The sequence below is a fragment of the Trichosurus vulpecula genome, chromosome 6, assembly GCF_011100635.1.
Source record: "Trichosurus vulpecula isolate mTriVul1 chromosome 6, mTriVul1.pri, whole genome shotgun sequence".
NCBI lineage: Eukaryota > Metazoa > Chordata > Mammalia > Diprotodontia > Phalangeridae > Trichosurus > Trichosurus vulpecula.
Window position 1 is genome coordinate 254,956,548 of NC_050578.1, and position 15,109 is coordinate 254,971,656.

General features: G+C 39.9%; 1 protein-coding gene across 1 annotated transcript in view; it reads left to right on the forward strand.

Annotated features, from left to right (window-relative positions):
- The first annotated feature begins 1,262 nt into the window (after nucleotides 1-1,262).
- Nucleotides 1,263-15,109, forward strand: part of HSD17B12 (hydroxysteroid 17-beta dehydrogenase 12) — a 148,549-nt gene continuing 134,702 nt past the window's right edge. Inside the window, exon 1 of the mRNA XM_036764894.1 lies at nucleotides 1,263-1,522. Within this exon, the coding sequence (XP_036620789.1) occupies nucleotides 1,363-1,522 (160 nt within the window). The 5' untranslated portion in view covers nucleotides 1,263-1,362. The remainder of the gene's footprint in view (nucleotides 1,523-15,109) is intronic.

The following is a 15,109-nucleotide window of genomic DNA, read 5'->3' on the forward strand; positions in this document are numbered from 1 at the left end:
CATAGTAAGCACTTAGTAATACATGCTGGTTGATTGTTTAAGTGCTTTGAAGTTTTATAGACTATATATTTTACGGACTACGTATATTTCTATATTGGAGTCAGAAGGCACCCATTAGGAAGGGGCAAGAATAGACTCAATCAACATTTATCTGAAAGTATTCTGCCCTTTTTAATTTTAAAGAGAATTGTCTGGGGGCACTGAAACATGTTCAGGCTCACACCTCCTACATAAGGGCAGCAGAGAGGGAATGGGGCTTAAATCCAGGTCTCTGTCTCAGGAGGATCTTAGAGATCAGTTATTCTGAAGCCTTAAGACTGAGCTCCTGGAGAACAGGGATGGGATTTTCTTTTTTCTTTTGGCAATTCTTTGTATCCCTAGCACTTAGTATGTCTAGCACATAGTAGGCACTTAATAAATGCTTGTTGACTGAATGAAGAAACTGAGGCTCAGGTCCTCAGACTACAAAGGCATCTAGATGGCATGGTGAATGGAGAGCAGCCTCTGGAATCAGGAAGACCTGAGTTCAAATCCAATCTCTGACACTTCTTAGCTGTCTGACCTGGGCAGGTGACTTAATCTCAGTGCCCTCCACTATAAAATTGGAGATAATAATAGCACCTACATCCTAGGGCTGTTGTGCGGATCAAATATGTAAAGGCTCTTAGCACAGCACCTGGCATACAACAGGCGCCTAATAAATGATCATTTCCTTCCTACAACTCCGTAAACCTAGCCAGTCCGATACTTAAAGATGGGCTTGAAATGCAATTCATTTTTTCAGTCCCACGCCCCACGTGCACAGGAACCAGATATCCTCGGACTTGGTCCTGGCAGTAAAAGCTGCCGCCATTTAAATACCGCAGCTCAAACCCGGCTTGTTTGAGCTCCGCCAATCTGAGTTGGCATCTGGAATCGCGAGGGCAGCAGGCGCCAATGAGAGGCCGGGGCGGGGCAGTAGGGAGAAGCAAGTGGGCGGCTGGGACCCGCCTGGCCGACGAGAGGCGGGGCTTGAAACCCATTGGCTAACTGGCGACATCAATCAGTGGCCTTGGAGCTCACGGGGCTAGAGGCGAGGGGCGGTTCTTGGGGGCGTGGTCTCGAGGCTGAAGGCGGTGCAGAAGACCTCTTGGTTCAATGACTACCCCCCCCGGGGGCGGGAGCGAAGGTAGGACCAGCCAATGGCCACGCGCAGCGGGGACCCTGAGGGCGGGCTCCAAGTCGGGCCGGCCTTTGGGGCGGGTGGGCGGGACGACGCCACTTACCAGCGATTCAGTGCTTGTGGCCGCCCACTTTTCCACTCCGCTTCCGGCTGTGATCTCTCGTGTGTCCCGTGTCCTCCCTGAGCCTCGGTCCGCAGCCATGGACAGCGCCGCCCCAGCCGCCGGCTTCCTGTACTGGGTGGGCGCGAGCACCATAGCCTACCTGGCCCTGCGGCTCTCCTACAGCCTCTTCTCGGCCTTCCGGGTCTGGGGCATGGGCCACGAGTCGGAGGTCGGGCCGGCACTCGGAGAGTGGGCAGGTGAGTCCCGGGCGGGGCCCCGGAGCCTCGGGCGCCCGTTATGTGGAGTGGGGAGTCGAGGCCCGGGGTCCCTCGGCCCCACGTGGGCAGCCCAGGCCCCTGTCCCGACGACCAGACGTGGTACCGCGGGCAGAGCCCCGGAGTCCTGTCCAGAAGCACTTATTAAGCGCCTACTGCACCCCGTGCCAGGCTGAGTCTTGTCTCCACCACTTGTCAGCTGTGTGACTCCTGGCAAGTGACTTACCTTCTCAGTTGACTCAGTTTCCTCCTCTCTCAGCGTTTATCATACAGTAGGCGTTTAATAAGAGCTTGTGGATTGTAAAGTCGGGAGGTTACTACAGTGTGCAGTGCTCCTAGCGATTTTCCTCGTTTCCCCCCCTCCCCCCCTCCCCCTGCCACTGTGGAAACTGCTGGATATGGAGTTGATCATCAAACATCTATTGAAGGCTTACTGTATACCCCGGTACCGTGCCAGGATACGAAGAGCTAGATGCATTTTAGTTCAGTAAACACGTATTAAGCTCCTGCTGTGTGCCAGGCACTGTGTTATTCGAAAAGCGGCTCTAGCCCACACAGGGGAGTCGAAGGAACTGAATACCATTTGCACCTCAACTCCCAGGTTGTGTGAACTTCAGGGGCATCGCTCAAACCGAGGTTGGACTAATAAGCAATTATATATATACACACACGTATGTATATATGTATGTATGTATATATATCCACCTTAAAGTTTGCCAAACTTTGCAAATGTTAGCTCCCTTGCTCAGAATGTAGTGGCATGCTCTCCCACAGACTTTTTCTACTATGCCAGGGCAGACTGGGTGGTTACAGTTGTGGAAACACAGAAGCACTTATGGTCTGTGGGTTTTGAGCTGTGCCCTTTTTATCCCCAAGTGGAATAGGGCCTCGGAGCTCTTATGATTGCTTCTTCTGGGACCTGGTTCAAAATGTGGAGCCCAAGTTGGCTCACTTTGTGAATGTGTGTGCTCCAGTGAGAGCCATGGTTTTAAAATAAAGTTTCTTTCCTGACAAAGCAAACTCTGGGCACTGAAGGCTGGCCATGTGTTGATTGGTTTCATCGATGATTTCTGGAACGCTGTTCAGATTGGGTCTTTTCAGTCCTTTGAAAAAGCCTCTCCCCTGTGACAGATTCAGTGCTTTTTTCTTGTATTTTTTTTTCTTGTATTAGGATTGGAGGACTTAAGAGCTAGAAGGGAACCTAAAGATCATCAGGTTTGATCTCTTTGAAAAAGAGGAAACTTGCGTTTCATAGAGTCTAGGAGTGTTTTTCCTTATTGTGCTAAACAGCAAGAATTACAGTTTTGGCCCTAATTTTTACTGTGGCAAAATAAGATGTTAATGTTGAAATAAATGCTGTCCTGATAGGGAATTTTGGGGGAAAATAAAATTTTTTCAAAATGTGTATGGGATTGTACAAATTACTGAATTCCACATAGTTTCAGAGTTAAAAAAAAAAGTAGGGTAAAGGTCTTTGGAGTTACAGGGAAACTTACCAGTTGAGCAACTTCTAAACAGCTTATTCAAATCAAGAGATTACTTGTGGAATAGTGAGTGATCTGTTGATTTTACTGTGATTTGATTATCCATTTCAAAATCACTTATAGGTAAAAGGCCCTAGTGATGATCCTGACAACTTTTCTGCCTGTTTCAGTTGCATTTCTAAACAACCAACTAGGAAATACAGCACAATTAGCATTAAAACTTAAATTTCGACTACAGAATGTCCAATGTGCTGAATTAACTTTGTTATTAAAATTTTAATATTCACTTTTTCTGATTTTTTTTCTCCTACATAAAGATGAATCACTCATTTCTAATATACTGTATAGTAACTGAATTTTACAACTTTTTATTCAACATTTGAATATTGAAGTCTAATAGTTTGGCAACAGAACTGTGCCCCAGGGAGTTATTTATCAGCATTGAATTTGACACATTACCTTTGAGCACTTCTAATAATGTTAAAAGGATCTTGAAACTTGGCAAAGCACTTGAAAAAAACAAAGGAGAGTAGTCTTTAAAAAAGCTATTTAAAAGAGTCTATTTTAAAATGGAAGCATCCTGGAAGGAAAAGGAAAAGAACAGACTGATTTAGCTTGGTGTTGGGGCAAGAGCCTAGTCTTGACTCTGCCACTGTCTTGGAAAAGTCAGTTTCCCTTCTGGATTGAAGATTTAGAGCTAGAAGCAGTCTCAGAGGCCATGGAATCCAACAACTCTTATAGATGAAGTTAAGGCTAAAGGGATGGGCCGTGACTTGCTCAGTCATACAGAGAGTGTCAGAGGTGGAACGTTAGCACAAGTCCTCTGAATTTCAGAGTGGTGGCTTCCTGAAGGATTTGGAATCAGTCCCCAAGTTCCCTTCCAGCACTGATTGTCTGTGAGGCTGTTGTGGCAGAAATTGTTCACAGTAGCTTGGTGATGACTACTTTGAAGGTAGAACTAGGCATTTGCATAATCTGTCTGCCTACTTACTTTACCAAAAGTCAGTGCCTGAGGATTTTCTCAACTTCATTAATAATATCCTGATACCTCCCCCTGAGATAAGAGGCTTCAGAAAATAAGGGAAACGTTGTAGTAGGATTTGAAATGGCAGTTTACCGTGTCATCGTTAAAAGGTTGTAGTTCTGTCAGTGTCAGCTTGCTCTCTATGATTCTGGCAAAAACCTCCATTTGTCCCCAGTCTTATTGGGAAAGGTAAGCAGAATAGTTCAGATCCATGCTATTTGGGATTCATGTCTCTTTAATTTGGAACAGTGCAGCCTGATTTAAAAAAAAAAAAGTCTTTTACCCCTCTTCTCAACTCAAGGGAAGCTTTGAAAAACAAGTGATTTTTTATTTTTAAGCAGCTCATCTTAACTTGGTACTTTGTATCGATCTTCAGGATGGAGTAGTGAAAAGAGGAAGTGAATTTATCCTTTGCCCTTTAGCAGAAAGGACACTTCAGCAAATATTTGAATAATTGAATACTGGGGTTAATGTGATTTTTAAAAAGATAATTGGAAAAACTAAAATCTTAGATCTTAGAAATGAATTTTATTAAACAGTATTTAATTTTCAGCCAATAAACATTTATTAAGTGTCCCAAGCACTCTGCTAAGCACTGGGGGAATACAAAAAGATTAAAAAAGATTGTCTAATGGGAGAGACAACATGCAAACAAATAGAAACCATATACGGGATGAATGGGAGATAATCAACAGAAGAAAGGCCCTGGAACTAAGAAGGTTGTCTGCCCTTCCTGTTGGAGTGGAGGAGGGGGAGACTATCTGGCATGGGGGACAGTGAGAGAAAAAGTCTAGAAGCTGAGAGATGGAGCATTTTGTGCATGGAATGGCCAGGAGACCAGGGTTATTGGACTGAAGAGCACAGGTGGAGGAATAGGTTGTAAGTGATCTGGAAGATGACTGGATAGGTAGGAGGGGGCTAGGTTACAAAGGGCTTTTAAAAAGCCAAACGGGGCAGCTAGGTGGTGCAGTGAGTGGAGCACTGGCCCTGGAGTCAGGAGGACCTGAGTTCAAATCCAGGCTTAGTCACTTGACACACTAGTTGTGTGACCTTGGGCAAGTCACTTAACCCCAATTGCCCTGCCTTCCCCCCTCCAAAAAAAAAAAAAACTAAAAAGCCAAACAGAACATTTTATATTTGCTCCTGGTGGCAGTAAGAAGCTCCTGAAGTTTATTTTAGGCATCTTTCTTTCTCATTCTTTGTGTAACAGCGTTCCTCACTTTATCTTTAAATAATACTGATTTTTCTCTTATGTTACATGGTGATGTTGGAGGAGTTATCATCCTAGCGTTAATGTTTGCTTGAAAACTTACTCTCTCTTCTATCATCAGTTTTACATAATTTAGTTAGTGCTCAGCAGGAACAGGCTATCAGTTTCTAGTATGTTATTTATCTAATTTTGGGTACATTTATTCTCCTTGGATGGTAAGATCCAGGAGATAGTCTGTGAATTGCCTCTTTTTGTGTCATGTAGCAACTGGTGCAGGGTCAGCACGGAGCTGAATGTTCTATTTTGGATAACTGAGAAAAACAAACAACCCAAATCTTTAAAAAAAATCAAAAACTTTTAAATTTATTTCTTTTGTTTTTACATGCCTTAATCTTCCATTGTCCTCCTCCTTCCTAGGAGCAGCTTCCCATTTAACAAAAGACTTTAAAAAGGAGTAGGAAAAAAGGTGCCTGAGCAAAACTTCCAACATCATCAGTTGCATCTGATGGTCTTATGTGAAATCCTGTGATTGAAAGTTCTACTGTCTGGCTGTCTTGGGGGTGGGGGACGATTAATGCATAAATCTCTGGTGTAATGGTTTAAAAGAATTGTTTTTATTGATAACTTGTTTTTTGTATCACTTTCATTTCTCTGATATATCCCTTCTCCCTCCCTGGAGCCATTTTTTTTGGTCAATCAGTCATTCAGTCAACATCTACTAGGTGCCTGGCACTGTCCTAGGTTCTGGGGATGAACTTCCTATACTCTCTGATGACAAGGAATACCGTTCTAAACAGGGGAGACACATAGTACAAATAGAGATACATACAAAATAGCCACAAGACACTTTGGGGGGCCCGGTGGGGGTGGAAACATAGCATTCGTAGCCAGAGGGAGCAAAAAAGGTTTCCTGTAGAAGGTAGCATCATTTGAGCTGAGTCTTGAAGGGAATGGGATGTGAGGTGGAGGTTAGTAGTGACTGTTATCCACGCTTGGAGGACATCCTGCCTGAGCAAAAAGAGAGGGGGGAGACAGATTGAATGCTGTGTATAAGGAACTGTAAGAAAGTCTAGTTCCTTATGATGAAGAACAGCAAGTCTAAGCAGTGTATCAATTAGACCTGACATACCAAGTTACTAATTCATGATCCATTCCTGAAAAGAAGGGAGGGAGGTGCTTTCTCTTATCTCTTCTGAGCCAAATGAGGTCATTATAATGATAAGAACTTAAGTTTTGATTTGTTTCTTGTTGATTTCACTTTCATTGTTGTGTCTGTTTTTCTAGTTGTGTTTATTTTGCGATCTATCAGGTTGTATAAGTTTTCTCTGAGTTTTTCATATTCATTGTTTCTTATGATGCAGTAATATTCCATCACACCAATGCAATAAAATCTCTGTAACCAATTCCCCAATTGATAGGCAATCAAAATGGGCTCTTAGCACTCAATTCGACCAAGTGCCCTTGAAGAGTTTGGTCTTTATTTCCTTGATTAAATTAGGAGTTCTTGACAACCTCCTTGCCTTAAGGGAAAGCCCAGTTTACATGGGTTTGAGTGACTTGTTTGTAACATCAGAGGCTTTTAGACCATGTGGGTTTAAGTTACATCTTTGTGATGATTTTAGGTCATGTGGGTGAGTCGCATGTGTGACTCACCCTTGACCCTGAAAAAGATATAAAAACAGGGGTTGGCTTCCTCTTTTTTCCGAGCTCTGACCCACAGCAGTGGTGGCACTCATGACTCTGGGCCAGGACTTGTTATGAGCTCCCTGGCTGAGCTCAGATGTTGGTAACTATGAATTGTATTTGGCCTGTCTGTCGATGTATGTAATTTGTTTGTATTTGCTCTGAAGTTCAGGGTGCTGGCTTTTCCCCCTGAACTAAGTGAATGGTGTTTGTATGCTGGATTAAAGTAAGCTTGTTAACCCCTTAATGTTGCTTTCCTTAGTAAAGCAGATCAAATCTGTGAGCTGGTTGTTGTTGATTTTATGCCACCCACAGCAGCTGCTAGCCAGAAACAGCTCACGTGCGTGCATGTGCACACACACATACACAAAAAAAAGAACAACAACAAAAAACAAAACTCTATCATGTTAATGTCCTTTATAAATTGCTCTCAAGTAGATTCGATAGATTCTCAACAACCTGTTCTACCTGATGAGTTGGCTTTGCCAAAAACTGGTTTAGATCTGTCCCTTGTTCAAACCATTTCAGTTTTCTTTGTGTCATCTCTTCTGTGCTTAACACAGTTGTATAGTAATCTTAGGAGGTAATAGAATGATGTGGCTGCTTCCAAAGAATGAAAAAAGTTTTTGACCTTTGACCAGTTTGATCACAAATACTGAATTAAAGGAGTCTGAGTTCATGAGGTTTTGTTGTATTTCTCTGATGTTGTAAACTGAGTTTTCAGGAGCAAAGGTGATTGTCAGATTAGTCCTAAGTGTAACTTCATTTATCTGAGGGAATATCTGAAACTTTTAGGAAATGAAAGGTTAGTGTAGACTATGAAAACCACTTCTTGAACGTTTTGTATGTACTGTAGCTCAGTATCGTGCTAACCCTGCCAAGGTCTGTCTGTAGAATAGCTTAGAGCTACAGTCTTTGTCCCTGAAGGCCAGCCAGCTGTCTTGCAGATGCATACCCTCGGTCCATAGGAGACCAGAGGAGAGATACTTTATGTATTTGTGCAAGCTATTAGCCAAACAAAAACTCTAGAACTTGGTTTACAATGTATCAGTTTTTATCATAAGTCGCTATTTCTCTAATTTTATTAGATTTTATTTCAGGCTACGATTGTGCCTCCGATGTGAATGTAACCCCAAATTTGAGTTAGAATACATCAGCTAAGATTGTACTTTGCACATAGTAGTCTCTTAATAAACATTTGAGTTGTACTAGTAGCAGATCTAGCATGTCCTAGTTCTCACACCAATTGAAGCTTGAGATGGATAGTCTATTTTCATTACCCATAGTAACTTATTTACATCTAGTATATCTATACCAACCTAATTCTGTCTGCATACTTGGAATATTCATTTAAAAAAGAAATCCTTTATTCTTTATAATTTCCTGATTAAGACTGATTTCTGCTGTTAGTTTCTGAGTTTTAAAATAGTCTTTCATATTTGAATCCATCATGTGAATGCGCATCCACTGAACACTAGAATTTGATGAGTTCATACTCATTTCCATCTTTTTCCAAATAGCTGAATCATTAGTTTGTCCTATCAAGTTGTCAGCTTCTTTATTATTCAGTTATTTGTGGTTCTAAATGTTATCTATTTGAGGCTTTAAACAGATGTTGTTGATTGAGCAAGATGGTCCCATAACTTAGTTGGTTTTGAATAACAATGATTCAAAAGCTAAGAGTTCATGCATGAACAAACTAAATAGCTGGATTTTCCATGCCACCATCTTGTTAGATGATTAGTCATCAGTACATTTATCTTGGACTGACACTGCAGATGGATGGATGGTGAGTTTGGCTGAGAACTGAATGGAATGGAGAAAGTGGGTCATTTTGAATTGGACAGATTGTGGTGTTTTTCATTGATCCAAAGCTGCTCCCCATGCAAAAACCCACTTTTTAAAATGCAGCTCTTTCCTGGCAAGGCTGTGTGAATCTTGGAACAGCGTAATTTCTGGGGACTCATAGGGCAGGGGAGAAACTAATACTGAATATTAGACTGGCACATTTCCAATAAAGACCCAAGTGTAAGAAGTGATATGAGGAATATCATTAAGGAAATCAGGAAAGATATGGATCACTACTTATGTGGCAACAATGAGAGGGGATAGTATGAAAGACCAGGGTTGCCAGAGATACCCCTGAAGTATAAGAAGCCTTAGAGGAAAGCCTCTAATATGGTGGATGGATTTTTCTTCCAGAAATCCTTTGTGGAAGATCTTTGGGGGAATATTGACAAGAAGTGAACAAGATTCAAAGCACTTTGAATCCTAAAAGCACTAGGGTTTCTGAGGTCCTTTCCAATTCCTTATTTCTCTGATTCTGTGATTCTGTCTATGAAATAATCACAATCTGCATTAATAGAGGTTTCACCCATACTGTTGAAATGAAATCCAATGAGTTGTTGATGTGTACTTAAGATCAGTGATTTCGTGGGGGTGGGTGTTGCCTCCATCATTTCAGATTGCATTCCCTCCTCATTTTAGATTTTTCATGCTATGGCTAAGACAATTAATTACCCGGTTGTCAGTATTCTGGTGATGATTCTCTAGGGACTTAGCTGGGATTGGCCTCCGAGGATGGAATAAGAGACACACAAGTGAGAACCTGCTAAAACTTGTCATCCAATGGCATAGCTTTGGAGAAATAGGCCTTATTTTCTGCATATAAAGGATTTTCTAACAATGAGAGCTGTCTCAGAGTGTAGTGGGTTGCCCTTCTGTGCATTCTTTTACACAGGAGGGCTTCTGGTAGAAGTTGGATGACTGACTACTTTTTGAGGATGTTGAAGAAGGGGTTCCCCTTTAGGTATAGGTTGTACTTGATAGTCTCTCAACATCCTGCCAAGTCTGTAATTCTGGGATTCTGATGCCTGCTGACAGTTGGTATTCCCATGGAACAGCACATGCTTTGTATAGTGTGGTGGTCAGATAAAATTCATATAGCTTCTCATTGAAGCAGTGTATTGTAGCAGACAGTGGGAAGGGTTTAGAGCCAAGGAACCTGACTTAGAATCTTGCCTTTGCCATTTGCCCATAAGTCATTTAACCTTTCTGGGCCTCAGTTTCCTCATTTTTAAATTGAGGGCATTGGGCTAGATGACCTCTCTGGTCCTTTCTAACTCTAAATCTGTGACCCTGTGGATGGGTTCTCCATTTTCTCTAAATATAAAACTGCTACATTCATTGTATATATGTATGTGAGATTCAAGCAGCATCAGAAATTTATTTTGGAAACCATGGTGACTTTCTCATTATCTCTACTTCATCCTTTTTCACCAGGATGTGTACCTGAGAGAGGATCCAAGCTGTCTTCTTCTTTAGATGATAAAGCTGTGTCCAAGTGAGGAAGTTATTGTTGACTTTATAATAGAGTATATCTGCTCAAGATGGGAACATTGATAGTTTGGGTGATGGATATTAAAAATGTTTTCTTTTTAAATAAATAAACCTACGCTGCGGTCAGTGGATGAAAGATACAGTTAAAATTGTTCCTTGTGAAAGGGTCGTTTCAGCTGTGATATAATTAGAGGATGATTTCATAGCTTGACATAACTGTAAGGAAAGTTCAGGGACATCAGGGGGTGGAGCTGAGATGATGGAGAAGGGAAATTGCTCCAATGAGCTCTCTCAACATTACTTTCCAAACAACTTTGAAATAATGCCTCAAATTGAATCCTTGAGTGGCAGAGCCAACAAAAGGTCAGAATGAGACATTCTTTCACCCTAAGACAGTTTAGGAGTTCAGAGATCTGTGACATGGGAATAGAAGCTAGCCTGGAGTCAACATGGATGAAATACCAGAGGTGGGACTAGGTAGTGGCAACAGAGGCAGCAGCAGCAGCAGCTTTGGAAGCTCCCAAGCTAGAGATGGTAAGGGCACCTGGCAACTGGTCAGAAAGAGACAACAGGAGACTAATGTGCTATCACTAGATGGAGGACCAGATGTTGTTTGGTTAACTCCATTGCCTATACCCACTTCTGGGTCATAGTTCAAGGCCAAGGGGGAGTACTTTCAGTCAAAAGGAAGTAGAAGCCCTGAGGGGCAGTATCACTTCCAGTCCTGAGACATCAGGGACCCGTCCTGGGAAAGGACCAGAGTGCAGACCAAGAGAGCAGTGACCACGCCTCTCCCCAGATCACATCACTTTGGAAACAACAAAAACTTCCAGACCCCCAGAACTAGCTATGAAAACAGTAGTGTGAAAAAGCCTGAATCTTGATACAGTGTCCTTCTACCCCTCCCACTCTGGAAACAGGGCCCAACATTAACATAAAGTTCCAAATCAAGAAACAAGGTGGAAAAATGAATAAACAACAGCAACAAAGAATGTTGCCACAAAAAGCTACTGTGGTGACAGGGAAGAGCAAAGATACAAACTCAGAAGAAGACAAGTCAAAACAGCTGCAAACAAAGCCTCAAAGAAAAATGTGAATTGGACGCAAGTCTGACAAGAATTCCAAAATCAAATGAGATTGGTAGAGGTTACATTAGGCAAAGAAATGAAAGCAAAGGAAGGAAATTAGGAAAAGACAATTAACAGCTTAGTAAAAGAGGGCCAAAAATGCTGAAGAAAATAGCACAATTGCCTGAGTGGAAAAAGAGGTACAAAAATTCACAAATGAAAGTAATTCCTTAGAAAGCAGAATTGGCCATATGGAAAACGAGTTACAAGCATTCACTGAAGAAAATAATTCCTTAAAAATTAAAATAGGGCAAGTAGAAGCTAATGACTCACATAAAACAAAGTTAAAAGAATGAGAAAAAATAGAGACAAATGGGAAATATAATCATAGGAAAAACAACTGACCTGGAATCCTGGGTCGAGGAGAGATAGTTTAAGAATTTTTGGATTAACTGAAAGCTATGATCAAAGAAAGAACCTAGACATTGTATTTCAAGAAATTGTCAAGAAAACTGCCCCCATATTGTAGAAACTGACTTGACACTGTAGAACCAGAGGGCAGAATAGAAAGAATGTACCTATTACCACCTGAAAGAGTTCCCAAAATGAAAACTCCCAGGAATTATAGCCAAATTCCGAAGTTTCCAGGGCAAAGAGATGCTACATCAAGCAGCCAGAAAGAAAATATCTAAATACCACGGAGCCAAAGTCAGGATCACATAAGATTTATTAATAGTTACCCCAACAAAGGAGTGGATGGCTTGGAATATTATATTTTGGTAGGTAAAAATACAACCAAGAATAACCTATATAGCAAAACTGAGTATAATCTTTCAAGGGAAAAAATGGATATTTAATTAAATAGAGGACTTTCAACCATTGCTGATGAAAAGACCAGAACTGAATAGAAAATTTGACTTTCAAATACAAGACTCAAGAGAAGCATAAAGAGGTACACATGAAAGAAAAATCATAGGAGACTCAAGGTTAAACTGTTTAACTTTTTATATGGGAAAATGATACATGTAATTAAATAATTAAAAGGATTCTATATAAAGAGAGGGTATGAGTGAGTTAATTATGTTGGGGATGACATACAAAAAATGGATAGGCAAGAATGAGGGGTCCCCTAGGAGAAGGGGGATGGGAGAGGAAGAATGGGGAAAATTATCTCACATAAAAGAGGTGTGCAAGAAAGATTTTTAAAGTGGAGGGGAAAATAGTGGTGGTGGTGGGGTGGGCAGTTTTTACACGTCACATCTAAATTGGTTCAGAGAAGGAAAATATATATAGATACTCAATTAGTAACAGAAACCTATCTTACCCAACAGGGAAGTAGGAGGGGAAGAAGATAAGAGAAAGTGAGGTGGTGATAAAAGGGCCGTTAAAATAAGGCAGTGGTCAGAAACAAAACAGACTTTAGAGGAGGAACAGGACAGTAATCATAGCTGTGACTGAAAGGGATCAACTTGCCCATAAAATGGAAGTGGGTAGTAGAATGGATTATAAACCAGAATGTATTGTTTATAAGAAACACACTTGAAACAGAGAGATACAGAGTTAAAATAAGGGGCTAGATCAGAATCTATTATGCTTCAGCTGAAGTTAAAAAGGCAGAAGTAGCAATCATGATCTTAGACAAAGTAAAAGCAAAACTATGCCAAATTAAAACGGAAAAGTAGGGAAACTACATCATGCTAAAAGAAATCCTACACATTTTAAGTAATATCAGTACCAAACATACATGCACCAAATGGCATAACATCCAAATTCTTAAAGGAAAAGTTTAATTATTTATAGGAGGAAATAGACAGTAAAACTATGCTAGTGAGAGACTTCAACTTTCCCCTCTCAGAGTTATATAAATTTAACCCTAAAATAAATAAGAAAGAAGTCAAGGAGATGAATAGACTCTTTGAAAAGTTAGATATGATAGACCTCTGGAGAAAATTGAATGGGAACAGAAAGGAGAACACCTTTTCAGCTGTACAAGGTATCTTTACAAAAGTAGACCTTTTATTAGGACACAAAATCTTCATAACCAAATGCAGAAAAGCAGAAATATTAAATGCACCCTTTTCATACCATAGTGCAATAAAAATTAAATTTAATAAAGGGCTGTGGAAGCATAGATTAAAAGTTAATTGGAATCTAAATAATCCTAAAGAATGGGTGGGTCAAAGAACACATCATCAAACCAATCAATTATTTGTTATAGAGGATGACAACAATGAGATAACATTCCAAAATTTGTGGGATGCAACCAAAGCAGTAATTGGGGAAAATGTATACCTCTTAATTCATACATCAATGAAAGAGAGAAAGAGCAGATTAATGAATTAGGGCTGTAACTAAAAAACAAAACAAAATATGAGATTCCATGCCGTCTTGGGGAGGGAGGGGAGAAAATCTGGAACTCAAAACTATGTAGAATCATGTGTGGTAAACTAAAAATAAATAAAGAAATTAATAAAAAAAAAACCAACAAAATTACCCCCCCCCAATTAAACACTAAAATGGAAATCCTGAAAATCAAAGCAGAGAGTAATAAAATTGAAAGTAAAAAAAAAAAACCAAAACAAAACACCCACAACACTGAACTAATGAATAAAAATAGGAGCGAGTCTTATTAAAAAAAAAAACAAAACAAATGAAATAGATACACTATAATTTAGTTTAAAAAAGAAAACTAAAATGTCAGTCTCAAAAATGAAAAGGATGGATGCACCATCAATGAAGATGAAATTAAAGCAACTATCAGGAGTTCTTTTGCCCAATTATATGCTACTAAGTCTGACAATCTAAGTGAAATGGAGGAATATTTACAAAAAATAATTTGGCCAGATTAGCAGGAGAGGAAATAGGATAATTAAATAACCCTATCTTAGAAAAAGAAATCTAAGAAACCATCAGTAAGCTGGCCAAGAAAAAATACCAAGGACCAGATTGATTTACAAGTGAATGCTACCAAATGTTTAAGGAACAATTAATTCCAATGGTATATAAACTATTTGAAAAAATAGGTAAAGAAGGAGTCCTTCGAAATTCCTTTTATGACACAAATGTGGTTTTGATACCTAAACTAGGGAGAGCAAAAAGAGAAAACTATAGGCCAATTTCTTTAATGAATGTTGATGCAAGAATTTTAAAATACTAGCAGGGAGATTACAGCAACATATCACAAAGATATACAATGTTCAGGTAGAATTTATACCAGGAATGGTTCAATAGTAGAAAAACTATCAGCATAATTTACCACATCATTAGCAAAAACAATAAAAATCATATGAATATATCAGTAGATAGAGAAAAAGCCTTTGACAAAATATAACATTCATTCCTATTAAAAACACTAGAAAGCATATGGAATCAGTGGGGCCTTAAAATGATAAGTAGTATCTAACTAAAACAAGAGCAAGCCCTATAATGTGGATAAACTTGAAGCCTTCTCAGTAAGGTCTGGAGTGAAACAAGGATGTCCGTTATCACTACTAGCAATATTGTACTAGAATCTCTAGGTATGGCAGTAAGATAAGAAAAAGATACTGAAGGAATAAAAATAGGCAATGAGGAAATTATCATTCTTTGTAAATGACATGATGTTATACTTAGAAAACCCTGTTGAATCAATTAAAAAAAAACTTGTTGAAATGATTAGCAACTTAAGCAGAGTTGCAGGATGTAAAATAAACCCACACAAATCATCAGCATTTCTATATACTACCAACAAAACCCAGCAGCAAGAGATAGAAAAAGAAATTC